We start from the raw sequence: 25,255 nt of genomic DNA, 5'->3' as shown, positions 1-25,255 counted from the left end.
GCAGGCATCACAGACGCCTTGCAGTGCGGGTTAGTTTTTGACATTGGCAGTAGAGGGATTACTCAGTGGGCCAGCTGACTCCTATTAGAAGAAAGTTCAGTGTGTGAGAGCCTCACAGGAAAAAAACATGATCCTGTCAGCATCTTTGACTTCTATTTGCTTTATTCAGAAATGCAGTTTGCCTTTCATCTCAATCATCTTACAAGGCAATGTACTGAAAACCGGGTGTAATTGAAAAATGATATATTATTATACACACATTTATAACACAGTTTTAGACTTTCTTTTCAAAGGTTCCTTCAACTGTGTGTTATTGATGACTCTTTTTCTTTTTCTTACTACTGCAATGAAGAATGAATGAATGAATGAAGAATGAAGACTGGCACATATATCATATGGATATGTGTGTATGTGTAAGCTTGTACACTTACACTTGCATCTGCCTACTTTAGTCGTCTCACTGAAGAATCCTTTAGTTTCTTCCTTCTATCAACCCCTGGTGATCAATTAGAGCCATTACACAGCTGGGTATTTGTTCATATATTTGCACTGCAGTTAACTTTTGTTGGACAGAGTGATGACAGATTGACTACAGTGCAACACTGTGTGTGATAGTACAGAGATCCTACCACTTGAGGGCAGTGTTGATGAAGTTGTAGTCTGAAGACCTCAGTCCTCTTTAGACAGCATGTTGCCCTCTGATAGATATTAGTTGCTGCTTTTCTTCAGTCTCCTTAAAACCTGTTAGATTTTAAATTAATCGAATCGCTCCACTGAATTTCTAGTAGGAGGCTCATCTTTTGCAAAGGACATGCCTAAATAACAGAAAATTCATTCATGTAAACTGCAGATGCAGGTCTGAGGCCTGGCTGATCTGATCATTTGAATGCAGTAAAACCAGTCTGTCTCTGTCTGTGCATGAGGCAATCTCTGTTTTGTCTTTGTGCCCCCATTAACTGTTTCTATAAAATGCAGCCTGAGATCCTTAGCATGCAAACTCTTTTCTTCAGACTCACTTCATGTACTCCATTATTAGATATCATGATTGCTGGCTGCCATAGATTAAAGGTTAACGATTTCCCTTAATCTTCTAATTAGAGCCATTAGGCTTTCAGAAGCCGTTTCAGAATAATTTAAACCATAGGTGGCCATGCATGGGCCATGGAAAACCAAGTACGTGCACTGTGCACACTTTCTGTGTAGACCTGCATGCTTTTCAGTTCATTGCTGTTTCTCCCTTTGGCCGCTGGTGGCGCTGTGCGTCAGGATGCTAGTGAGTCAATCTGCCATCATGACACAAAGAAGAACCAGAGCGCAAGAAGCAATAACAAACAAACCCACAGTAGCAGCAAGCTAACGCAACTTTGGTAAACCGAGCAAACGGGCAGAGTTTCGTCTTTACAGCGGATACATATTTTATTAGTTTTTATCCTACTAACTGTGTATGATAGGATGTACGCGGGCTTTTAAGGAGACATATCGTAATCTGTCACGGACACTACTTAACGTAACTGTTAACGTTATCTAACATCTGCTAACACTAGCCAGCTAACGTTAATCCTTTCTGTGTGTGTCGTTTTCTTGACGAATTATAGGATTGTCGAGAAAGTAGCTAGTTTAGACATTGTGAAGAAAAAAAAGTTCATCGTTTTTACACGGTGACATGTGAGAAAACCAAGTGAAGACAACTGGGATAACCTTAACGGTGCCGATATTAGCGGGATACTAAGGTTTGTGCTACTACACACAAAAATGGTGACTTTTGATATGTTATTGTATTTTTTTGTTTGTTTATTTGTTGTTGTTTTTTTACATGAAACATAAACCGAGGTGATAAAGTCCAGCAGATCAGACTACTTTTACGTAATTAATCGCCTGCTAGGACTAGGAGTAGCTAACTAACATAGTTTCGTAGTGAGGAAACAACATTAGCGACACAGTTAACAGGTTTAACATTGCAACACAGCGGCAGCCGATACTTTGCACACGAACTTCCTGTTGAGAGCTACAACAATAGATGCTACGTCGCGTAGTTTTATTTCAGCATATTTTATGTTAGGACAATAAAGAGGCACTGTATACTGACTTGCGTTAAAAACTACTGTATGCTATAAAGTAGACTGATTGAGTCTGTTATCGGTGTGTTAACATCATAGATAACCAGAGCATTGCATTTATCTGACCTCACCCTAGTGCAGTTGACTCCTTAAACATGTTTCTGTCTTTATATGTAAGTTACTGTTACATGCATGTTTACATAACTGGGGTTAAGAGGTCTCTGTAGTCCGTTAAAATAACATAAAAGCCTCCAAGTGTAAACTATGTGTTGAAAATTACATTCTGTAAAAGCCAACAATGAAACTGTCAAGCTTATAATTTGACCATTCAGTCATTTTGAGAATATCTGCTCCTAAACTTTGTGTCTCCTGATATCTCTTTATGCAGGATTAGATTTTTACTTGGAAACAGAATTGTAGAGTTTGAAATGTTGTTGATTTTAATGTTTAATATGATTGTAATAACCCACTGTGGCTTTGACTGGACCTGTAAACAAAAAATCAGCAGGGTTATGGTAAAGTTTGGTAAGTTTTTACTTGAGTGAGGCTCATAAATGTTATGGACATGGGAGTTGTTTTCCGTACTGCATAAGAATAATGACCCTAAATTGCTTTCTGCAGGTGCCTACATCAAGGGCGTTGCTTTGCAGAGAATTAATTATAATTTGCAGCTAACTTGTTCACACCGCAGAGTTAAAATCAATGTAATGTTTTATGCAAAAGATGTCCTTTTCTTTCTATTAACCTAGTCTTGAGAGGCCATTTAACAGGATCAGTTTTAAAAGTACTTTGCTTAGGTTTTTTCACTGCCACCCCATGAAGACAGAGAGTACTGTATATCTTGCTGCATGCTGATGAGCCAGTCTACAGTTCCTTGTTTGCATATTCACTCGCATATTTACACACCGCCCGAATTGTTCTGTTTGCATTAGTATGCAAATGCCAGGTTGTAATCAAACTGCAAGATCAGCCTCGGCCTGAAGCCTGAGGCATTTTCCCTCTGGCTGTGACTAATTACTCACACTTGATTGTGACGTGTTACTTCATACCTTTCAGTGCAACTGTAACCAACCAAGGATGGTGCACCTCGGTGTGTTGTGCATGGGAGCTCGACTGAGTATCTTTATCCTGGTTTTCTGCAGCGTACTGGCTCCGTCACCCACACACGCCTATATCTATGCTGTAAGTAATCTTGGAGCTTTAGCTCATAAACTTATAAAAGCTTCAGCTATAATATGATTCCTCGAATACACCTGGAGATTATGACCGTCCTTATCTTTATATTGTTTTGACAGCATTATAGCAATATGACCTCCATGTTGTTTGAAGACCTACCTGCCTTGTTTGGATCCCCGCTTCCTAAGGATGGATTAATGGTGAGACCAGAGTGTTGCAGTAAGGATGCATACACAAAAACATAGGTCATGGTCCTTGATGATGATATTTTTGTCTCTGTGTTTAAGGGAGTTTTGGTGGTGTCCCGTCCACTTAATGGCTGCACAACAATAGACCCTCCTCCTCCACTGCCACCATCTTATGATGCCAACACCACCAAATTCATAGCTCTCATCAGACGCTATGATTGCAATTTTGATATAAAGGTGAGTAATGTTTGTGATGTAGTCTGACTGACATTGAACACTATGTAGTGTCTGTGAAGCAAACTGGTCTAATGCGAGGAACTGGTTTTCAGGTCTTGCACGCACAGCAAGCTGGATACAGCGCTGCAATCGTTCACAACATGTATTCAGACACTCTGCTCAATATGAACTACAGCAATGGTAAATCATCTTTATAAGTTATGCACAATTTCAAACTTTACACAACATCATACTAAAAAAGCCTAAAATTGAAATCTTGTTGTCGTTCTCTTGTTTTTGTTTTTTTTATTTTCCAGACACCATTGCAGAGGAGATTGAGATCCCCTCAGTATTCACCAGCTACTATGCCTCCCAGATTCTCAGGAATTTCATAATTCCTGAACAAGGGTAAGTAAAACCATTGTAACGTCTGTTTTTATACATTTGAAAAATAATTGCTCTGACTTAACAATAACCAAAACTAACTTAAAACGGTCAGCATCAGACCAACACATACAGACTTCTTCAGTTCTTGTGGTAATGTTGGTATCTGATCTCTTTTCTTGGCCTGCAGAGCCTACGTGATCCTCAAGCCAGAGTTTGCTTTTCCTCTCTCATACTACCTTATTCCCTTCACTGGAGTAGTTGGCATGATCATTCTTGTGATGTGTGTTGTCTTGGTAAGTATTTATGATGTGAGGCTTCTTTGGGTATTTATATAATATATAACACATTTTTTAAAATTTATCTTGTAGGATTTTAAACTACACTACATTGAACACATAAATAAACAAACCCATCATGCATGTCGAATGTCAATATAATTCTCGTAGCATCAGTAACATTGTCTTTTCATATTTTTCAGATTATACGATGTGTACAGTACAGAAAAAGGCTGAGGAAAAATCGTTTGTCCAAGGAACAACTGAAACGAATTCCAACCCACAGGTTCAGTAAAGGTAACAAGATTATACTGTTTTCACCATTTTCACCATTTTGACATGTACAGACCTTTATGTCCGTTTCCTGATTTAAGGCATTTTAAATTGTAGTCTTTCTGTGTGAATTAAGGTGACCGTAGTATAGTTAATAATAAGAAATTAACCAGATTTGTTATGGAAAGGCTTTTTCTGTTTTATTTGGTGTTTCTAGCACAAAGAAAAAAATCTCAGGACAGCACTTTTAGGGTTTGGTTGTGTTATGTCACATGATAATTATATGGTTACTCGGCCACAAAGTTGTGTAAAAACAAGATGAAGCTGAATTTAGCATCTTGGTTTTGGTTACCAACCATGTGCCATGCTGTGGAAAAATATCCCGAAGCTACTGTTTGAAACATTGCTGTTTTTAAGAATACTGAGAGCCAGTCGCAGTGACTGTGATAATCAGATTTTCCTGCCATGTGAATTTGACGTCCATTAAGTTTCCTTTCTTATATAAAACAGGCTCCCATGTTAAATGTTACTCAGCTGTAGACCAGAAGATAGTTAAAAAAAAAGAAGATGACATTTCACTTACAGTTTAATTGATCTAAGTTATCTTTTCTCCTCTGTTTCAGGGGATGACTACGACGTGTGTGCAATCTGTCTGGATGAGTACGAAGAAGGAGACAAGCTGCGCGTTTTACCTTGTTCACATGGTAAGATTTTATATGTTGGTTTCATATTACTATGAAATATTATGGTACTGGACTTTGGGTGCTCTACCACACTTACAGCAACTACTTTTGTACAACTTGAGTACAAAGTACACAAATATACCCTTTCTTGCAAGTCAATATTTGTACCCCTACCTACTGTATCTTCAAAAATACAATACGCTGATCTAAATGTTCAAACAGCAACATTGAAAGAGTCAGTTTGAAACCTGTTTGTGTTTTCCCTTTTTTCCTCTAAACTTGAAATAGACCCTTTTTCACAGCAGATATTTTGACTTTTCAAAGCAGGAAAAGCACAGCTGTAAATAATAACACTAATCATTGCTCCATTAAGCGTCTCAGTAATCCATATCGGCGAGTTAGCACAGATAATACCAGAGTGCTGGAACTGGGTCACCTAAATGTAATGCAGTCATCAATAATGTTATTAATTCCACCTGTGCTTTTCCTTTGATGGTTTGATGAGTCAAAATGTCTGCCGTGAGAAGGCCCTGCAGTCCTTGTTGCTAACTCCCACACTTAGCTTGGGACAGTGTAGATGGATCAGCCTGTAGAAGCTACTAATGCAAAGACATGATCCCCTCACCAGATTCCCATTAGTGAACATGGATGGTTGTGTTGAAAGGTTTCTGGTGGTAGGCAAGTGCTTTTTACCCTGCGTCATCTGGTTGCCTCAGTCTAACATCTGTTTATTCACTCTACAACAAAAAAAGCTTTTACTGCTCTAGCCTTTGTTCTTTGACACGTCTTTTCCTAAGTTTCTTGAAATGCTTCTTCCTTTTCAGCTTACCACTGCAAGTGTGTAGACCCGTGGCTCACGCAGACCAAGAAGACGTGCCCCGTGTGCAAACAGCGTGTCACTCGGCACAACCAGGAGCATTCGGAGTCTGACTCCGATGAGGAGACTGGAGGGCGCAGAGAGGAAGAAGGAACAGAGGGTGAAGCGGACTCTGAGCGCACTCCTCTGCTTCGGCCCTCTAACCCGGAGTCACCCTCAGGGAGCCCAAGGGCCTATTCCGCCACCACCACAGTGACCACTGCGCAGTGCCTCGCCTCCCCCGCACGCTGCGACTCACCCATCCTGGCTTATGAAGGCTACTACTCCCCCCAGGAGGACACAGACTCTGAAAGTGATGACGCTGGAGAGGACAGGCACCACACTGATGATGACACCGCTCAGCTCATTGGTAGGGATAGAGTGGAGGTCTGATGGCCTGGAACTTAGCTGCAATGAGATTACCTGGTTTTACCTAAAAAGGGTCTTTGTGTCATCACGTGTGCTGTTAACACACTGTACTTTAAAATAGTTTGCAGATTTGTGGTTAGCTTGACATTTAGTAAACCTGCCACATTTGTTGATTGTAACAGAATCTTTAACCCGATAACCAGAGGAGGTCCATTTCTAAGTGTCAAAGCACAAGCAGCACAAGAATTGATCAGTTTTACCAAAAAATCCAATTGCGGATCGACCCACTTCTATACACACATTCACTCCAGATCTCCAATCTTTGTCTGTGGACCTCCTTTTTTAATGCATGTTGTAATTCATAACTTGACCACGCCACATGACCTAACCACTAGTGCTGCACAAACTGAATGGGTCACTTTAATGTCTCTGTAATCTAAAGCCACGTTTCAACCGCAGGAACTTTCCCCGGGTATGAGGAACATTTTGAGGAACTCAGTTCCTCTACCTGTGTTTCCACCAGAGGGTCCAGGATCTAAATTAAGTTCCAGGGAGATTATTTTATCCCCCAAAAAGTTCCTGTTTGGGGGGAGTACTTTCCAAAAGCACAGGAACTTTGGGGGAGGGGTTTGCTGGGATGACAGTCACTGATTGGTCAAACACACACAGGGTGGCTGCTTCAACTTGTGTGCCACTTCGTTCATAAAACAAGGAAGCACTCTCGCATCGATTTAGGACCAGTTTAGTACAAAGGGGGGACATTTCTCTTTGTTGATGTTAAAAGTAAATTAAGGCATTGTTGTCAGCTTCCTGACTCATTTTCAAAAAAAAGAGAAAAAATGATGAGCCGAGAACAAGAGAGAGAGAGACAGAGCGATTTAGCGAGGAGAGGGAGCGGCGTTAGCAAGAACAAAGCAGTGAATGAGAGAAATGAAATATTTTCTGATCATTTCACGGCGGTTATGTTCTAAAGCACAAATACCATCAAACACTCAACAGGTATTATACTGTGGAGACAGACGCTCCTAAGTTTCAGTTTCATTTTTCTCCTCTGCAATTCTTTTTTTCATTCATTCATCACATACAACTCATACAGCAGTAAATACAAAGAAAAGAACAAATCTCTGTTGTTGTTTCCTCTCGAAATGCTGCCATCATATTTAAATTCCTCATGGGGCTAATTTGCATGATCTACCTGGTTCCTCTGATGCGGTGGAAACACAAACAGGACTGTGTTGCAGGGACTTTAAAGTTCCAAGTTTAGTCCTTGAGATTAGTTCCTCTGGGTCCAAAGTACCTGGAACTTTTGGTGAAACGGGGCTTAATAATGTGCTGTTGAAGTAAGAGTATGATTCAAGTAGATGAGGCCTGTGTTTCTAAACAGAATGAATTCTGTGCTCATACAAGGTTCTCTACATGTAAGGCTTAAGGTTACTGTTGTCTTAATCCTAAATGTTTTATATCTGACAGTCCTTTTTTCCAACTTTGAATAGTTTCCTAACAAGGATGTGCAAGTGAAGGGGGAATGTTACTCTTCGTTTTTATTTTCAATCACTTTAGCTGTCTTTTCACATGTTTTAATGCTAAGTTTCACTTTTTTGAAATATAGATATTTCTCAAATTCCACACTAAAACTACGCTATAATAGAATAATGTCACACGTTTCTGCTGCTTTTACATCGTCACTGATAAAACTGTGTGGTCAGTTTAAAAATATGTTTTAGCTTTATCCAGTTTGTCAAGTTGAACAAACTCAGGTTTATAGCAACAAATTAAGGTCAGTTTGTTTTGTAAACGAATCACATAGTGAAAAGTAATGGGTTTTGGTCTTATGAGTTTTATTTTTCTTTAAATCAGTAAAATGTAGATTGATGAATATCTAATGGATGTTTTTTCCATTTTTATACACGGAGAAAACAACAACAGAATGATAACAAGTTAAATTGTGGGACCCTGGAGGTGTTTTTTGGACAAAAGAGCATTGCCTTACATTGGCCTTGATGTACATGTATATGTTAAATTAAATGTTTGGAAATTGAAGGGACATGGTTCACACTCCTTTGTTAAGTTTTCCTCTTGTCTAGCTGTGTATTATACCGCTGGTTAGAAAGCTTTGATCTTGTTCCCTGGTCTGAAAATGTGCTCCACATTTGTTTTTATAATGACGAACAAGAAAGAGAAAGTCTGTGCTTCCACGTGTTTAGTGTGAGTAATGATCTACAGATAGCCAGGGTTAGCCTGGTCATGCTTGATTTGCACCCGCAAGTTTGGACAAGCTAAGCAGCTGTCAAACAAGATATAGTATGGTCTCCCCCCACCCCAACACACACACACACACACACACACACACACACTTTTTAAATGACCTGAATTGAGTCCCTGCAGTTTATTTATTTTGAGAGCAGTACAAATAGAAACCATAAAAAGTTGTTTCAGCCAAACTATTTCTCTGCTCCGAATAAATACACTGCTTATTTGAGATCATAAGTTCATATTTGTTTTTAATGTTTAATAATTAAATATGGTGTGGACATTTTTAAAGTACTGTACAAATTTACCCACACTCCCTATTTGCCTAAGTGTGACTGTACATATGTAATCTGTATTCATGTCATATTGTTACACCGCAGTCAGAGAAATCAGAATTAAGAATATATACTCGATGGCCACAGATGTTTTAATGATTATTTTATCAATTAAAAAAAAGTCCTACAGTATAACCTCAACTTGAAACCTAATTTAAACCTGTACCAGATCAGATGGGGAACATAATGTTACCCCTCAAACATCACACCTGCATATGATAACAGATGAAACACTACACACACAGATTTGTTTTAAAGTTGAAATTTGATGTCAGACTGTCAGAGAGAGGAAACAGTAGGACTGTAAAATCATTACATTCCATCTTTATATCTTATTGATAAATGATTAAAAGACTCCACACTATAAAGGTTTGATTGGGACTTCTTTGGCAATAGTGTGTATTGTAAAATAGAGCAGCTGTTTTCCTATTTGCAGTATGCTTTAAATGTCTTTTGTACTGTACTTTTTTTTTTTTGCTCTATATGTCTCAATTTTAGAGACTCAACTGTTAACTGAAATATGGAAAAAGAAATAATCCCCAGTTAATAATTTTTCTGTCTTCTTTTAGAATGTGCCTAGTTTATCACACTTAAATAATATATGTACAGTGTCAAGTATAATTCCCATGTATAAAGAAGGTTGGATGATCTTTAGAATGTCTTAACACAATCTGTGGAAAGTTGCATTTAATGTGTGATTTGTGGAAGATTAAATGAAGTTGAAATGGGACTGTGCTGCCATTTGTTTGTTTAAAATTGTTTGTGAAATTACACTTAAACCTTAAACATGAATTTTCTTGACATACATAATCATACTTTGCTTTATAATGGCTTTATTGTAAAGTGTATATCATTATCACATGTGTCATGTGATCCCACACTCAGAATCTCATACTTTGATTAAGCAGTAAATATCTAAACCAGGTGTGTTTGTTAAACTTTTTTGTAACCTGGAGTATATGTCACAGTGGTGAGAAGTAAGCCATTTCCTATAGGGCAAAAACAAAGTGAGTGTATCTTAAATTACATAATTATATGACAGTTTTCCATGTGGAATAAATACTTTTTTATTATTGATATTTATGTTTTTGAATGTAGTTTCAGTATCTTCATCACCATTTCCCCTCAGTGAGCAGAACCTTAACAAGGTGGGCTCATTAATAATGATGAAAAGACTCACCTTATGTAAAAGCACGGCTCACCCGAGAAAATCTTCTGGTAATGAACTTATGGTCTTTGATCCTATTGGCATCAGCTTCACAGTAACTAATTAAAGCTGTGACACCCTGCTGAATTTAGCATCTCTCGGGTTCTGTTATTTTCATGAATGACTACTCACTAGGAAAACACTATCGCACAAGGACAATTTACCATACACACACACACACACACACACACACACACACACACACATATATATATATATATATCCTGTTTTCATGAGTTCTCTGTTTTTCAGAGGGTCATGTTCTTTTAAGTCAATGATAAAAAAAAAAAGCTTATAATATTATTACTTTGGTGTTTTTCATGGAGATTTAGCTGACAGGGCTTACATTCAGTTGCCTGCCTTTTGGGTGTAATGGTGATTCATTCACAAGATTTCTCACAGTTGATGAATCCAGTTCTTTTAATCTTTGCTAATAAGCTCTGTGTCTTTTCAGTTTCACCATGTCATGCGCTTTTAATCACATCGCCTGCTGCTTTGAAGAAAAGACAATTCATATTTGAGCTGAATAAACTCCAAATAGAAGGCAGGTGTGCGTAGGTTAGCCAATGGCTGGATTATGTGTGAGACTATAGGCCAGTGCGTCTCTTTAAATTTGTGCCATGCAAGCTAAGAAATAAATATAGTGGGACTGAGGCATATGGACATGGATTGTAATAGTCCTGACATGACATTACATACATCTAAGAAAAAGAACCTGTGAAGGGGTATTCTTTATAGGAAACCTTGAGTTTGCTTTTGATGTGCAACATTTTGAGACATTAGAAATATATGAACTTGCAGTTGTAGAGAAAGATGTCTGGGTCACTGTCATCATTCTCCGCTGTACTGAGATTGTCTTGCTTGTTTTTCTTGACTGTCTCTTTGTTTGTGCTGCTGGATTCCAAAGAGACTCCTCATGAGGTATGGTACAAATTTATAGTTATTTTTAAATATCAGTTTATTTTGCTGCCTGACTTTCATTAGTGAAGTCTCAAACAGGATGATCTATCATGTGTTTTTACTTGTGATATTATGAGTAATTTTTATAGCAGTAATCATTCCTTGAGCATGTTTGTCAACCTGTTTAAAATGGCAAATCTCAGATTGAAAAAATCTTAATGGAGGAGTAATGAAAGTATTATTCAAATGACCTCAAATGGAGCGTAACAGCTTATATCTGTATTGTCTTTTCAAACTCTACTACAGTTTGGCTTTTGGGTGTCAAATGAAACTAAAGGACGTTCTCCACAATTAAAATAATCAGTTTGAAGGGGATTTTTAGTCAGCGTTGGAATAACCTGCACTGTTCCATAACCAGATTCAGTTCACGCTTTCTGCTATTGACCTATTGATTGATTAAGTTTGTATAGTACTGCAATCTTTTGTTAAATATAAAGATGAATAATAAATTAAACTCTTGTTCATTATTGATGGACAGTAATATGATGTATCATTGTGGGATCATGTACAATTATAAACTAAGCTGCCCAAAGTGAAAGGTTCAAAATGCTTTATGTCACACAATGGTCATGTAGTTCCTTTTGATACCCTTAAATAATATTGTGCAAAATAAAGAGGGATTAAAACTGTATGCCATGTAAGTGGTTGATTGTTTACATGTTTACAGATGTGTTTGGATCATCCTTACTGCCCACACCTTATCTCCGCTCCTTTGGAACACGATGGTGGACCCAGAAAAGGCTTTGCATTTGGACCCAGGGATGTGCATCCCTTCCCACAACAAGGGGAATCTGCATTTATCATGGAGAATGAAGCACAGACTACTCAAGTGTGGCCACGCATAATCCTGGATTATATGAAGCACCAGCTAAGGTTCAGAGGAAGGACAAAGAAAAGCATGAAAAAAGGATACAGTTAGCAGTTTATTGGATAATGAAAGTAGAATAAAGTAGAGAGAGAGATTCATCTATTAAAATATTGTTCAAATACAAAACCCTTTTATTGTGATTTTTTTTAACATCTGTTCCACAACACCTCTTATCTGCTGTTGAAAAGTCATTTGGAAGATATGAATTCCATGTACACATTAAAAAAAGAGGTTCAAAATAACAGTACCAACATGTTGTATATATCACTCAATACAGTTGAAACCTGCTAATACAATTTTCTCTATGGCAATTTTAAATCAAAAAATCAAGGGCCCAGTGCACCAGAATGAGTATTTTTGTATATTTTGTCTGATTAGACCTTTTTCATGACCTCAGTGAATTCTCATCATAACACCACCTACTCACTGTACGCCCACGCCAGATACAGTGAGGCTGCACAACAGTGCCAGAGCCTCCCTCAGTCAGTTGCTTATGGCAGATTCATGTAATTGTTTTTTTTTTTCTATAAAATGCCTCTATGTAGCTTATTTTACTCAGAAAGAACATTAAAAATGAATATGAGAAATGAAAGAGAACATTGTCAATGAACTTGAACAAATTACTATACAATTAAGGATAATAGTTCCAAAAATGTTCCAAAATTCAACCACTATGTTTCTTTCCAGAAACAATCTGACTCAGGATGATCCACAGAGCTCACTGTCAACAGTTTATTTGTATTGGAAATAGTTTCTACCAAAGATATAGTTCCAATGAAAACTGTTGACATGGTCTGTGGAATATCAAGAGTCATAGGAGACACAGTGTATGGAAAGAAATACTGTTCTTGATTTTTTAAATTTAATTCTACAATGCTGTGTGAGAACCACAAGCAGAATTTCACTCACCAAAGTTGTCTTTAGTGGAAGAAATGTCAGAGTTGAACACCACAAAACATGGCCAAATTGAACAAAACTGAGTTGTTTTAGTTATGCCAAATTGAGAGGCAATGTTTTTTGGTAATTTGGGTGGGCTGGTCCTTTAAAAGGAAAATTGAAACTGTAAATGGATGTTGTGAAATGACAATTTGAAAATGGAAAGTGAAGCTAAACAATACGAAAAAGAAAAGCATGGAAATGCTCAAATTGAAAGGTCTTTTCTTTCTTTTTTTTGCATTTATAAATGGCTTGATTATCCTGATAGAATAATTAAATTAAGAAATGTGTTACCATTGCCATTTATCAAGCATTTTCTCTTTAATTTTTAATGTTCCTTGTAAAATGATCCAGCTTGCTTCCATGATTGCTGCAGTTTGGGTTTATGGCCAATGCCAGATCTTTGTCTGAAATGAGTTTTATCAGTAAAATAGACCAAAAATGCTTGCAATTTACATATTAAATACAATTCTAATCAAGTTTCCTGTAGCTTTATTCCTCACCGACACCCAGTGTGTCAGATATGACAAACTCATGTCGAGTTGCCAAACATTGTTCAAACCCACAGAACTTTATCACATATTCTGGTGGAGATCCCAAAGTTTCCAAACACATCACTTATGTCAGGCTGAATTTAGGGAAACTGTATAAATAATAAATAATGAACGAGACATCTAAAACTTTTTCACGTCAAGGACCCCTAAACTGACACAAATGAGACCACGGTCCCCCATCTGATAAGATTTTTGCTTATAGATGTTTTGTGACAAAAAGTGTATGAAACCCGTGACCAAAATAGTCATACATTCTGTCATTGTGTTACTTATGGATGGACTTATAGTGAAAATAAATTATTCCCCTTTTTGCTCGGGACCCCCTGGAACTCCTTCAAGGACCCCTGGGGGTCCCCGGACCCTACTTTGAGAATCACTGATCTAAAATATTTCCATTTGGTGGACTGGTGACACTTCAAAAATCAGGGAGTCTTAGGTTTTAAGTTACATCATACATCTTCGATGAATAGTAGGAACAAGCTGATACAGAATATATATGATGCTGTCAAACAGTGTGAAATAAGATGTTTCCAACCTTAAAAACAGATAAAATTCAGATTCGTCCTCCACACCAGTCGGCGGCGGTAATGAGACATGTCGTTGTTGACCAACCGCCCGAAAACAGAAGGAAGGAGACAAGGAAGACGAAGAAGAAGACGATCACGAAGATCATCCAAGCAAAGAATATTTAGAGGTACAGAAGTGTTTTGTTCACACTTTGTCACATCTTATAAACTGTGGACAAAACACCTAGTTAGCAGTTGTTATCTGATTTAGAAAACGACTTCTCCGAAGCGTAAGACAGACTGGAGCGTTTAATTTCTAGCTAGCTGCTAGCAGCATGGCTAACATGAGCTAACTCATACTACAACAATAAGTTATTCCCTTTGTTTCGACTCCAGAAGCGCCACCTTTAGCACAGTTTATGCTACAGTATTTAATCTCAAATTATTCGATAACTTGGCCACCAAAGGCCTTCGCAATTAGTCAGCAGCTACGTCGTTGTTTCAGCAGCACAGTCTATGCTAACTGTTAGCTGTCTGTCTAGCAGACCATCTTTGTATTTTATCTTCAGCTTTCACAATTTCTTTCCATGTGTCTGCGTTTCTCCACAACCGCTTGAATCAGCAAAACAATCAGCACAATTAAGTGTTGGTTAAAATTACTTTTATGTTTGCATCACAAACCACTAGCCATTTTTTAGCATGCTTGCTGCTAGCTGCTACAAGCAGGCTCAATGTTACAATACTATGCCAGTAACATTCACAAGTTTAAAGATCCCCTCCAGACATGTATTAAGACATATAAAAACACTCTGCTTGGAACAATAATGTGTGTTTGATATAGTTTTTCCACAAAAAAGTGTAATTACATCTAATCCATAAAATAACATCTACTTCTTCTACCTTATTAAAAGTTACAGAGGTCATGAATATGCAAATATATTTAATTTCATAAGATTAACTACTTTACAGAAGATGTCTCCTACTTCACTGTAAAGTTCATTCTCAGTGTTTGTGCACTGGAGGCTTCAAGTTTCCACATCACACTTGTGTAAGTTGAATATTGGATCAGTATTGGCTCCAAACTAGTTGTGATGTCACAAATAATGTTTGCAGGCCTGCCCCTTAAAATAAGGTTTTAAGTGATCACAGAGAAACTTTCCACTTTCATCAGATGACGGTAAAAACAGCCTTCTAGTCTCAAACTCTGCAAAAACATCATTCTGCACAGTGAAGCTCAAACATCCAACTGTAGGAATAAGAAGAAAAACACATTTTTAAGTGTAAGGGAACTTTAACTAGCTTTTTGAAATGACTAAGCTCACTGTCCACTGATGATACACAACATATAATCATCCTATAATCCCACAATTTCACCTAAATGTCTTTTCTGTCTTCATGGAGATGGGAGACAGTGATGATGAGTACGATCGCAGGAGAAGGGACAAATTCAGACGGGAGAGAAGTGACTATGACCGATCCAGAGAGAGAGAAGACAGACGCAGAGATGACTGGAACGACAGGTAAGAAAAAGAGATGTGTTAAAGCTCAGAGGACTATCAGTCACGACAGAGAGTCAGTTAAACCCCATGCAGCAACCTCATCTTCAATAATCATGCAAAGTGTAATTAAATAGTGGCTCTCTGATCCTCTCACCCTGAGTGTAACTATGTTCTTAACTTAAGTGTTCCTTTCCTGTTTTTTCCTGAAATCAATTTTCCAGGGAGTGGGACAGGGGCAGGGAACGTCGTAGCCGCGGGGAGTACCGGGATTATGACAGAGGTCGTAGGGAGAGATTCACTCCGCCGAGACATGACATGAGTCCCCAGCAGAAACGTATGAGAAGAGACTGGTGAGATCAGCAGCAACACTGTTCTACAATCTTCACAACTGGTATCTGCTGTCGTTGTTAAATCTCTCTTATCTCCTGCTGACAGGGATGACCATGGTGGAGAACCTTACCGTGGTGGATACGACTTAGGTTATGGAGGCGGAGGAGGGCCCAGCTATGGCCCACCACAGCACTGGGGCCACCCTGACTTGCACCTCATGCAGCCTCATCATGGTATCCCCATTCAGGCAAGGTGAGAGATGCAGTCAGAGTTGAAAGAGCTTTGAAGTTGTTTTACACTTGTTTAAGAATTCGATATTTGGATTCTAACAATTGCTGCAATTATTAGATTTGTTGGTTATTGAATGTTAATGTTATAGTGTTTAACAAAAACATAATGGCCTGAAGAAGTTCAACGTTTAACAGCCAGAATTAAATATCCACCTCAACTTATGTGAGAGTAGTTGTGTGGAAAAAAAAAAAAAAAGAACAAAGGAGACAACTAATGCATAGAATCTTAAAAAAAAAATATTAGTTTTGCTCACCCATTTATAACTATATCCAACTTGTGTCTGTTTCTTTAGGCTTGGTAACATTCATGACATGGATTTGGGTCCTCCCCCTCCGATAATGAAGAGCTTTAAGGAGTTCCTGGTGTCCCTGGATGATTCTGTGGATGAGACTGAAGCAGTCAAACGCTACAATGAGTACAAGATCGACTTCCGCCGACAGCAGATGCAAGATTTCTTTTTGGCTCATAAGGATGAAGAGTGGTACGATCTTAATTGCCTTTACTACATAAGCCTTAATCATGAATGTTAGTAGATTTAAATGTAGTTGTACTGTTAGTCATTTTATTCATTGAACTCTTTTAGCCACCTAAGCTTTGATTGTCATGGCCAGATTTCCTTTTTTTTTTTTTTTTTTTTTTTTTAACAATGTTTCACTATTGTTATTATTTTAGACATAATTGCCTTTTTTTAAAATAACAATCTAATAGGTTGGGCCTGGTCCTATGATGGGTGTATCGTGGGACATTATTCATACATTGACGCATAATGATATTTATTTGATGTCTTATAAATCAAATATTTGCATTAACATCTTTGACCATATAATATAATACCTCCACTTAAGGCTTTTTATAAGTTTCAGGTGCCTGTTAAACTTTTATTACTGTTAATCAATTTGATAGCAGTTGAAACAAAATAACCCAAGCACCCATGTACTAGGACCAGGCCCACAGTCAGTACAGTGTTTTACTAATGACTTGTGTTACAGTACTTGTAGTTTATAAAGAAAGAAAATCAACCCAAACTCAACATCAGTCCACATTATTTTTGTTTGATTAAATGTGTTGTAGGAGTTTGGACAACCTAGACCTAACAAAATGACTCAGCACGTCTGACATAGAGTATACCCATAGCAGTTTATTATAGTCTTCTTCACAATGTTGTACAGTTAATCAATAAAAGCACTTCTCTCTAAATTCTGTTTACAATCATGCAACAGACAGATTAAAGCTGATTGAATTTTAGTTCAGTTACATGCAGCCTCGACTAAAAGGAAATCCTCATGTTTGGGTTGATTTTCTTTTTCTTGTTTAACATTTTAACCATGCTAAGTTTCAGTTTTTGTAATGCCCGTTAATGCTTATTACACTTATTTCACAGGTATCATGCAAAATTGTTCTGTTTTGTCATAACCCATTTTCCTCCCTTCATTCCTACTACTACGTTGACGACGTGTTTTTTTCAAGATGAGAAAAAGTGGAACTCATTCGCAGGAATCGGTCTTAGACAGCGAGGGCATGCACTGCGCACAATGCAGTTGCTCTTAGACACACAGTATCAGGGATTTTAGATAGACAGTCAAGTAGTCTTCCGCGCATGGAGATTTTTGTTTTCTTGTTTTATGCTTTTTCCACACTATTTTCTTTTTACATTCGGATCAAATCGAAACCCAAAACCGAATTTCTGTGTATTCAGACACACCATTGGGGTGAAGTGGAGCGCATTTTCACAGAAGAGACCCCTCTCTGTATTTATTTGTTATTAAACTGGCAGAACAAAAGGTAACTGTAGTCCACTCACTGATAAACATTTATTATGTGAAATTTGAAATATGTGAATGCTTAATTTTACAATCTCTCTGTTGTGTTTTTTTCCTTATTTTTTGGTGAGTTAACCTCAAACTTTTTAATAATGTGCAATAATTAGCTACAGCAATCACAGAGTCTAAACATACATACACTGAGAGACTTAACACAAGAAGTAGGCTTTACAAATGACACAAATCACAACCTTGATTATGGTAGTCATCTGTGTAGATACTTTAATTCCACTGACTGATTTTTTGTATTTTTAACTTTTCCCAAAAAGCAACCATCTGAATGTAAAAAATATTTGTTAATGATGTGGTGATAAGAAATTGTAATATGCAACTAATCAATGTAATTTTATGACACCACAGATGCAACATAGGTATATAATATGCATTTGTTCGCTAACTTTTACATCCCGTTCATCCCAACCCTCGTCATTCCCTCCCCACTCTTTTGTGGACCCCGACTGTGGACACAGGTTCAGGTCCAAGTACCACCCAGATGAGGCCAGCCGACTTAAGGCAGAGGCCCAAGGTGCCCTGCGCAACCGTGTGAATGTCTTTGTGTTCCTGATGGAGAACAACTGGTTTGATAATGTCTCCTTGGATATTGAACAAACGCCGGCCATCATCAAGGTTCTGGATGCAGGTGAGGCCCCAAAAATACTTATACCTAAAGAATAGAAACAGTCATCAGCCGTAGCTTGAACCACATACCCTCTTGCTTGCCTTCAGCTGTGATAAAAATGGAAGGAGGGACGGATCATGATCTTCGCATCTTGGACCTGCCATCTGAAGAGGAAGAGGAAAGGGAGAAGTCAGCATCTGTTTCAGGGGGAGCTGAACCTCCCAAGAGAGAAGATCTCAAAACTTTGGACGGTGAACGCAAACCCTCAGAAGAGAAAGACAAGACTGAGAAGGTATTTTTTGTTCTCTGTCAGTCTCCACTAGGTAGTAAGTAAGATTTCATTGTGCTGTGCTGATGACAGTAAACTGTGCTACAGGACGAGAGCGATTCTGCCAGCACAGAAAGAGCCGCTGCCAGGGCAGAAGAAGGGGAGGATGTTAAAGAGGAGGCAGAGAAAGAAGCTGCCGAAGAAGAAATGCCTGAACCCAAGAAGGTTTGTGTTGCTTCCATTATTTAACTTATTCACTAACAATTAAAATGAACCAAATGGCTCTCATTGTTCTCACTTTTCATTTACCAGCCGAGAAGAAAGAGGAAGCGCAGTGGAGACAGCGATGATGAAGCCAGTGCCTCAGAGAGCGACTCTGACTCGGATTCAGACTCCAACTCCAACTGCTCCGACAAACCTGTGAAGAAGGAAGAGGTGGAAGACAAGGATGAGGAAGAAGAGGAGGGTGAAGGTGAGGAATCAAATTCATAGTGAGACGTCCGATTTCTATTTTTTTCAGGTTCTTCTTCCCAGTAGTCATAACTCATGGAGTTTTTGACACCAATCTGCTTTGTCCCATCTCATGGCAAAGAGGTGAAACCTAAAGAGAATGCTGAGGAGGAGAAGAAAGAAGAAAAGAAGCCCAAAGATGACGCTCCCAGACCGCGGCCTCTCCACAGGACCTGTTCTCTGTTCATGAGAAGCATCGCTCCCACTATTTCCAAGGCTGAGATTATTGCAGTGAGTTGACACAGGCTCTGTCCTTCTTAAGAGAATCATGGCACCGATTAACATGTCTTCGCTTAAAAGTCAATACACTCATCTATTTTTTCTCTCTCAGCTGTGTCGTAGATACCCCGGCTTTCTACGTGTTTGCTTGTCTGATCCCCATCCGGAGCGCAGGTTGGTTTTATTTCTTACTCTGAAAATTATGTCTGTATATGTGTCACATATTATGTAAAGCAGGAGACTACAGGATGACACAATAATGTTTAAATGAATCCTGCGCTGTTGCAGGTTTTTCAGACGTTGCTGGGTGACGTTTGACCGCAGTGTCAACATCAAAGAGGTCTGCTGGAATCTGCAGAACATACGAGTAAGTGTTTCAATCTCAGCTATTGATGATTCTGTTTTGAAGTGGTTGCAATATGCAGCAGTGTATGTGTTACAGAGCATGTGTTAAAAAGTCTTTTTAAGTCAAAATGAACCCACTTAATCTGTTTTATGTGTTTTGTTACATGTTTTTGTCTTAGTGAATTACTGGGTTTGAATATATGTACGGCAGAATGTGTTAATAGCATTGGCCTTTCTGTTCTTAGCATTTAAAATGCTTGCCTAAACACTAATGTCATGTATTCTCTCCTCTTAATCGTTTCATTTTATCATGATGGCTGCAGTGAAAGTTGTTGTTTCTCCAAAGAACAACACTTCTTAACAGTTTAATCTCAACATGTTGGACTGAAGGAGCCTTTGGATAGACCTTTGCATCTGTTAGTAGAACAAGTGTAATCTCCCTAAACTGCAGTTAAAGGCCTTTAAAAGTCTGTTGTACGCTCTACACTAAACAGCTGCGAGACTGTGAACTGGCACCAGGGGTGAACAGGGACCTGGCTCGGAGGGTGCGTAATGTTAATGGCATCACTCAGCACAAGCAGGTGCTCCGCAATGACATCAAGCTGGCTGCCAAACTCATCCATGCCTTGGACGAGAAAGGAGACCTGTGGAGCATCAAGTCCCAGGACGAGGTTCAGAGCACAGAGGTAGCCTTGATCGCCAAGTACATGCATTTAGATGTGCGTGAATAATTTAAAACCGATTGTTCTCAAATGATCCTGTCATTACTGAATTATTAATTTGTGTTTTCAAAAGTTGCCAGCCCAGAACCCCATCTTGAAGAATATCACTGATTACCTGATAGAGGAGGTGAGTGCTGAGGAGGAGGAGCTCCTGGGTTCTGCGAGTGGGATGGATCCTGAGGAGAGCACCAAGGAAGGAAACCCTGCAGAGATGACGGTGGAGAGGGATGACAAGCTAGCCAAGGTTTGCCTGTTGCACTTATGAATTTGTAATACATGCAGCACTTGAGAAAATAATTCCCTATCAAAAACTATCGTTGTATTTGATCAAAAAGTTTAAAGGTTTTAAATTTGTTCCCCGCCTGTCACTCAAATGGCTTTATAAATTTGGCTAATTTATTGAATAATGAAATCTGTGCATGCAGTCTTCATAAAGTTTCTTTGCCCTCTATCTTGTTCCAGGTTTTGGACCGTCTTATCTTGTATCTGCGCATCGTGCATTCAATTGATTACTACAACACCTGTGAATATCCCAGTGAGGATGAAATGCCCAATCGCTGTGGCATGGTCCATGTACGTGGACCCATCCCTCCCAACCGCATCACACATGGAGAAGGTCAGTCTTCTTCTCTTGTTTGTGTTATGTAACACAGTAGTGCACTGGGAAGAGAGAGAGAGTAAATATGTCCACTGTACAACAGTAGCTTTATTGTGAAATTTAAATGTGTGTTCCTCCAGCTTTATGTTCGGGAGTTGAATTGCAGATTTTGAAGTTGTAGTTTTGTATAATTGTTGTTTATTTAAAAATATATAGAATAACAAAGGAAAAATAAAGCTTGTATAATGAGTTGAGGCCCATATTGAGTGCCTGCAAAACTATGGCTGTTACATTTGTTTCACTGTTTCATGCCTCTCACATTTTTTGCTAATTTTATGAATCTAATAGTTTTACCGTGACCATATTTATATATTTGTACATTTGTGAATGTTTGCTCAGGGGACAAAGTCATATTTGGTAATGTGTTTTCACACTGATTTACCTACATTTTAAAGCTGCTCTTTTTTTCAAATAGTGCAACAGTGGCAGAAGATGATGGAGGAGAAGCTGAGTCCTTTGTTTAGTTTAAAAGAAGTACTGTCTGAGGAAGAGGCAGCGAAGATGGGCCGCAAGGATCCTGAGGAGGAGGTGGAAAAGTTTGTGTCTGCAAACACTCAGGAGCTTGGAAAGGACAAATGGCTCTGTCCACTTAGTGGCAAGAAATTTAAGGTGAGTGCTTGTAAAGCAAAGTATTAAGAACTGTACAACACAAAAAGATTTGATTTTGTCCAAATCTATTAAAAGATTTTAAGATTGAATGATGAAGATTAAATGATTTTACATAATCATACACTGTTTTGTTGCCTAGTTCTTGTCATCTTCATGCATGTCTAATTAAATTCAAGGGGCCTGAGTTTGTACGGAAGCACATCCTGAACAAACACGGCGACAAAATTGAAGAAGTGAAAAAGGAGGTGGTGTTCTTCAACAATTTCCTGATGGATGCCAAGAGACCGTCTCTGCCAGAGATGAAACTTCCTCCTCTTCCAGGTCCAGGTCAAGGTCAACATAACATTTCTATCCCCTCAGTTCAGATAGTAATAAAGGATTGTATCTCTTTAACAATGACTGACTGAATAAATGAATTAGTGCAACGGAGCTTAAATAATGGAATCGTCTTTCATCCAGAACAGTATGAGCTCATTTTTTTTCTCCGTTTGCGTCTGTCCTATAGGTTTGCTTTCTCCCAGCATGCCATTTCCTCCTCAGGGTCCTCAGGGTCCAATGGGCTTTGGACAGCCTCGTCCCCCACTGATGGGCTATGGCGGTATGTCCTCTGACTGTACTCTACTTGTTTTTGTCGTGGTGGATAGCGCCCACTATTTTTGTTTTGATTTTGAATCCTCTGTTGCAGGTGGACCTCCCTACCCCCCCAATCAGTACGGAGGAGGCAGAGGCAACTATGACAACTTCCGCGGACAAGGTGGCTATCTTGGGAAGCCACGCAACATCAGGTGAGACCACTGTACGTGTGACCTTTATTTTGCTTTGGTCTGTGTCCGTTTTCTGCTCTTGGAGAATTCTGATCCCCTTTATTCATGATCGTTTCTATTCTTCTTCTCTGGTCTCTTTTTTTCTTCTCCTTGCACCCTCAACCATCTCAGAATGTCACGAGGTGATCCACGCAACATCATTGAATATCGTGACCTGGACGCACCTGATGATATGGACTTCTTTTAGAAGGTTCACTCGGTCCTTTCAGTCTTCATTCTTGCCCTGTGTCGTGTTTCACTCGCTGTATGTAGTGGTTAGCTTATTTCTTTTCCTAAATATTTTATTTTGCAATTATTGTGCAACTAGAACAAACTTCTGCTGTAAACTTGTTCCTCAATAAAGTTGTGATCTAATTACATCAATATGTATTAAGTGATTTATCAAATAAATACCATATTGTGTGTGACTCTAGGCAGATCAGAGCATCGAAAAGATTCAGAAAAGCAACCAGTCAGAAATAAAAGGACAAGATCCAGATGAAGAAATGTGCTCTGGCTGACACATTTATCCCAGACGTCTCATATCCTTCTTAGGTCAGGTCTGCATTTAACAATTTGGGATTAAGGCAAGGCAAGTTTATTTGTAGAGCACATTTCAACAATAAGGCAATTCAGAGTGCTTTATATAAAACAAAAGGAATCAAGACAAAATGCAACAGCAATATAAAAAGACATTTAAATACAATTAAAAAGAGTTGAGTAGGAAATAAAATTAAGCTAAAATAGAATAAAATCAAAGTCTTGATTTAAAAGAACTGAGAGTTGCAGCAGACCAGTTTTCTGGGAGTTTGTTCCAGATATGTGGAGCATAAAAACTGATTGCTGCTTCTCCATGTTTAGTTTTTACTCTGGGGACAGAAAGCAGACCTTCCCCAGATGACCTGAGAGGTTTGGTTGATTCATAACATAGTGGCAGATCAGAAATGTGTTTTGGCCCTAAACCATTCAGTGCTTCATAAACCAACAGTAGTATTTAAAATCGATTCTTTGACAGACAGGAAGCCAGTGTAAAGATCTAAGAACTGGAGTGATATGATCCACTTTCTTGGTCTTAGTGAGGACTCAAGCAGCAGTGTTCTGAATCAGCTGCAGCTGTCTGATCAATTTTTTTGTTTGTTTGTTTTTTTTTTTTTTTTTTTTTTTAAAGAGAGACCCGTATGGACAAGTTTTTCCAAATCCTGCTGAGACATAAGTCCATTAATCCTTGATATGTTTTTCAGGTGATAGTAGGCTGACTTTGTAATTGTGTTGATGTGGCTGTTGAAATTCAGGTCTGAGTTCATGACTCCACCAAGTTTTCTGGCCTAGTTTGTGGTCTGTAACATTACTGATTGAAGATGTGTGCTGTCTTTTAATTGTTCTTCATTGGCTGCAAAAACAATTACTTCAGTTTTATCTTTGTTTAATTGAAGAACATTCTGGCGCATCCAATCATTGATTTGTTCAATGCACTTAGTCAGTGCTTGTATTGGACCATAATCCCCTGGTGATATGTTTATGTAAATCTGTGTGTCATCTGCATAATTATGGTAACTTTCGTTGTTGTTTTCCATAATCTGAGCCAGTGGGAACATGTAGATGTTGAACAGAAGAAGCTCCAGAATGGAGAACTCTGCTTGTCAGTTTTGTCCGCTCAGATGTGTAATTATCTATCGACACAAAGTAGTCCCTGTCCTTTAAGTAGGATTCAAACCAGTCTAATACTATGCCACAAAGTCCCCACACAGTTTTCCAGTCTGTCTAGTAATATGTTGTAGTCGACTGTATCGAATGCAGCACTGAGATCCAGTAATACTAAGACTGAAATTCTGCCACTGTCTGTGTTTAAGTGGATGTCATTGAAGACCTTAACAAGAGCAGTCTCAGTGCTGTGATGTGGTCGATATCTGACTGGAAGACATCAAAACAATTATTTAGTGCCCAGAAGTTGTTCAGCTGTTGAGGTTTGATATGGGCCTATAGCTGTTCATTAGTGAGGTGTCTAGATTGTTCTTTTTTAGAAGTGGCTTGATGACGGCAGTTTTCAGGGCCTGTGGGAAGAAACCTGAGAGGAAACGTGTCGACAATTTGTAGAAGAGCTGAGACCATGCAATTAGAAACATTTTTGAAAAAGCCTGTTGGCAGAATATCAAGACAGCAGGAAGAGGATTTCAGATATTGTATAATGTCCTCGAAGTTTTAATTGTTGATAGGATAAAATTGTGTCACGGTATTTGAATTGATTTTAAGTTGACACAGGGACAACACAAGGTTTAACACCTTAGTCATTAAGAGGAACTGATTGGTGTTCATTTTATTAGTAGACATTTTGTACATTGACAGAAAACACATTCATTTTTGATAAATGTACAAAGTATTAGATATTGTGATGTGTTTTTGTTCACCTGCGCTCATGCCCAGTCATGAGAAGCTGATATTCTCTGGGGCACATTTGGAGACCCCCCC

At 38.6% G+C, this 25,255-nt stretch overlaps 3 protein-coding genes across 9 annotated transcripts in view; all 3 read left to right on the top strand.

Annotated features, from left to right (window-relative positions):
• The first annotated feature begins 1,274 nt into the window (after positions 1 to 1,274).
• On the top strand, positions 1,275 to 7,302 carry rnf167 (ring finger protein 167). 2 transcript variants are annotated; one of them, XM_042431149.1, is made up of 11 exons: positions 1,275 to 1,367; positions 1,596 to 1,730; positions 3,114 to 3,239; positions 3,353 to 3,433; positions 3,521 to 3,658; positions 3,751 to 3,838; positions 3,955 to 4,045; positions 4,212 to 4,317; positions 4,503 to 4,596; positions 5,196 to 5,276; positions 6,080 to 7,302. In XM_042431149.1, exons 3-11 carry the CDS (start codon positions 3,135 to 3,137, stop codon positions 6,502 to 6,504), a joined length of 1,209 nt encoding a protein of 402 aa, XP_042287083.1. In that variant the 5' UTR covers positions 1,275 to 1,367; positions 1,596 to 1,730; positions 3,114 to 3,134; the 3' UTR covers positions 6,505 to 7,302. The 2 variants fall into 2 exon arrangements, with proteins under 2 accessions (XP_042287083.1, XP_042287082.1); XM_042431148.1 differs by having other exon boundaries at positions 1,295 to 1,730.
• Positions 7,303 to 14,178: 6,876 nt separating this feature from the next.
• Positions 14,179 to 23,173, top strand: srrt (serrate RNA effector molecule homolog (Arabidopsis)). Of its 6 annotated transcripts, none has more exons than XM_042430748.1 (20): positions 14,179 to 14,284; positions 15,498 to 15,616; positions 15,817 to 15,945; positions 16,031 to 16,177; positions 16,509 to 16,697; positions 18,507 to 18,676; positions 18,763 to 18,947; positions 19,032 to 19,148; positions 19,236 to 19,395; positions 19,516 to 19,664; positions 19,765 to 19,826; positions 19,941 to 20,019; positions 20,492 to 20,683; positions 20,793 to 20,963; positions 21,182 to 21,335; positions 21,793 to 21,986; positions 22,163 to 22,307; positions 22,492 to 22,584; positions 22,672 to 22,771; positions 22,922 to 23,173. In XM_042430748.1, the coding sequence occupies exons 2-20, from the start codon at positions 15,498 to 15,500 to the stop codon at positions 22,995 to 22,997; spliced, it is 2,631 nt and encodes an 876-aa protein (XP_042286682.1). In that variant the 5' UTR covers positions 14,179 to 14,284; the 3' UTR covers positions 22,998 to 23,173. The 6 variants fall into 6 exon arrangements, with proteins under 6 accessions (XP_042286682.1, XP_042286681.1, XP_042286680.1 ...); XM_042430747.1 differs by having other exon boundaries at positions 22,163 to 22,313; XM_042430746.1 differs by having other exon boundaries at positions 22,163 to 22,319.
• Positions 23,174 to 23,248: 75 nt separating this feature from the next.
• LOC121909905 (neuronal tyrosine-phosphorylated phosphoinositide-3-kinase adapter 1) overlaps positions 23,249 to 25,255 on the top strand; it is a 39,917-nt gene continuing 37,910 nt past the window's right edge. The window contains exon 1 of the mRNA XM_042430755.1: positions 23,249 to 23,344. The gene's annotated coding sequence lies outside the window, so the exon portion shown is untranslated. The remainder of the gene's footprint in view (positions 23,345 to 25,255) is intronic.

Source organism: Thunnus maccoyii, chromosome 13 (assembly GCF_910596095.1).
Source record: "Thunnus maccoyii chromosome 13, fThuMac1.1, whole genome shotgun sequence".
Classification (NCBI taxonomy): domain Eukaryota; kingdom Metazoa; phylum Chordata; class Actinopteri; order Scombriformes; family Scombridae; genus Thunnus; species Thunnus maccoyii.
Note: the sequence above shows the minus strand (reverse complement) of the source record. Positions and strands in the feature narration are given on the sequence as shown.

What these genes read in the sequence shown, in the direction of transcription:
- rnf167 (XM_042431149.1), top strand. Translation starts at nt 3,135, where the DNA reads ATGGTGCACCTCGGTGTGTTGTGCATGGGAGCTCGACTGAGTATCTTT. An exon ending in TTGTGATGTGTGTTGTCTTG is followed by an intron (nt 4,318 to 4,502) that starts GTAAGTATTTAT and finishes CATATTTTTCAG; the next exon opens with ATTATACGATGTGTACAGTA. An exon ending in CGTTTTACCTTGTTCACATG is followed by an intron (nt 5,277 to 6,079) that starts GTAAGATTTTAT and finishes CTTCCTTTTCAG; the next exon opens with CTTACCACTGCAAGTGTGTA.
- srrt (XM_042430745.1), top strand. Translation starts at nt 15,498, where the DNA reads ATGGGAGACAGTGATGATGAGTACGATCGCAGGAGAAGGGACAAATTC. An exon ending in AAACGTATGAGAAGAGACTG is followed by an intron (nt 15,946 to 16,030) that starts GTGAGATCAGCA and finishes TCCTGCTGACAG; the next exon opens with GGATGACCATGGTGGAGAAC. An exon ending in TCTTCCAGGTCCAGGTCAAG is followed by an intron (nt 22,320 to 22,491) that starts GTCAACATAACA and finishes TCTGTCCTATAG; the next exon opens with GTTTGCTTTCTCCCAGCATG.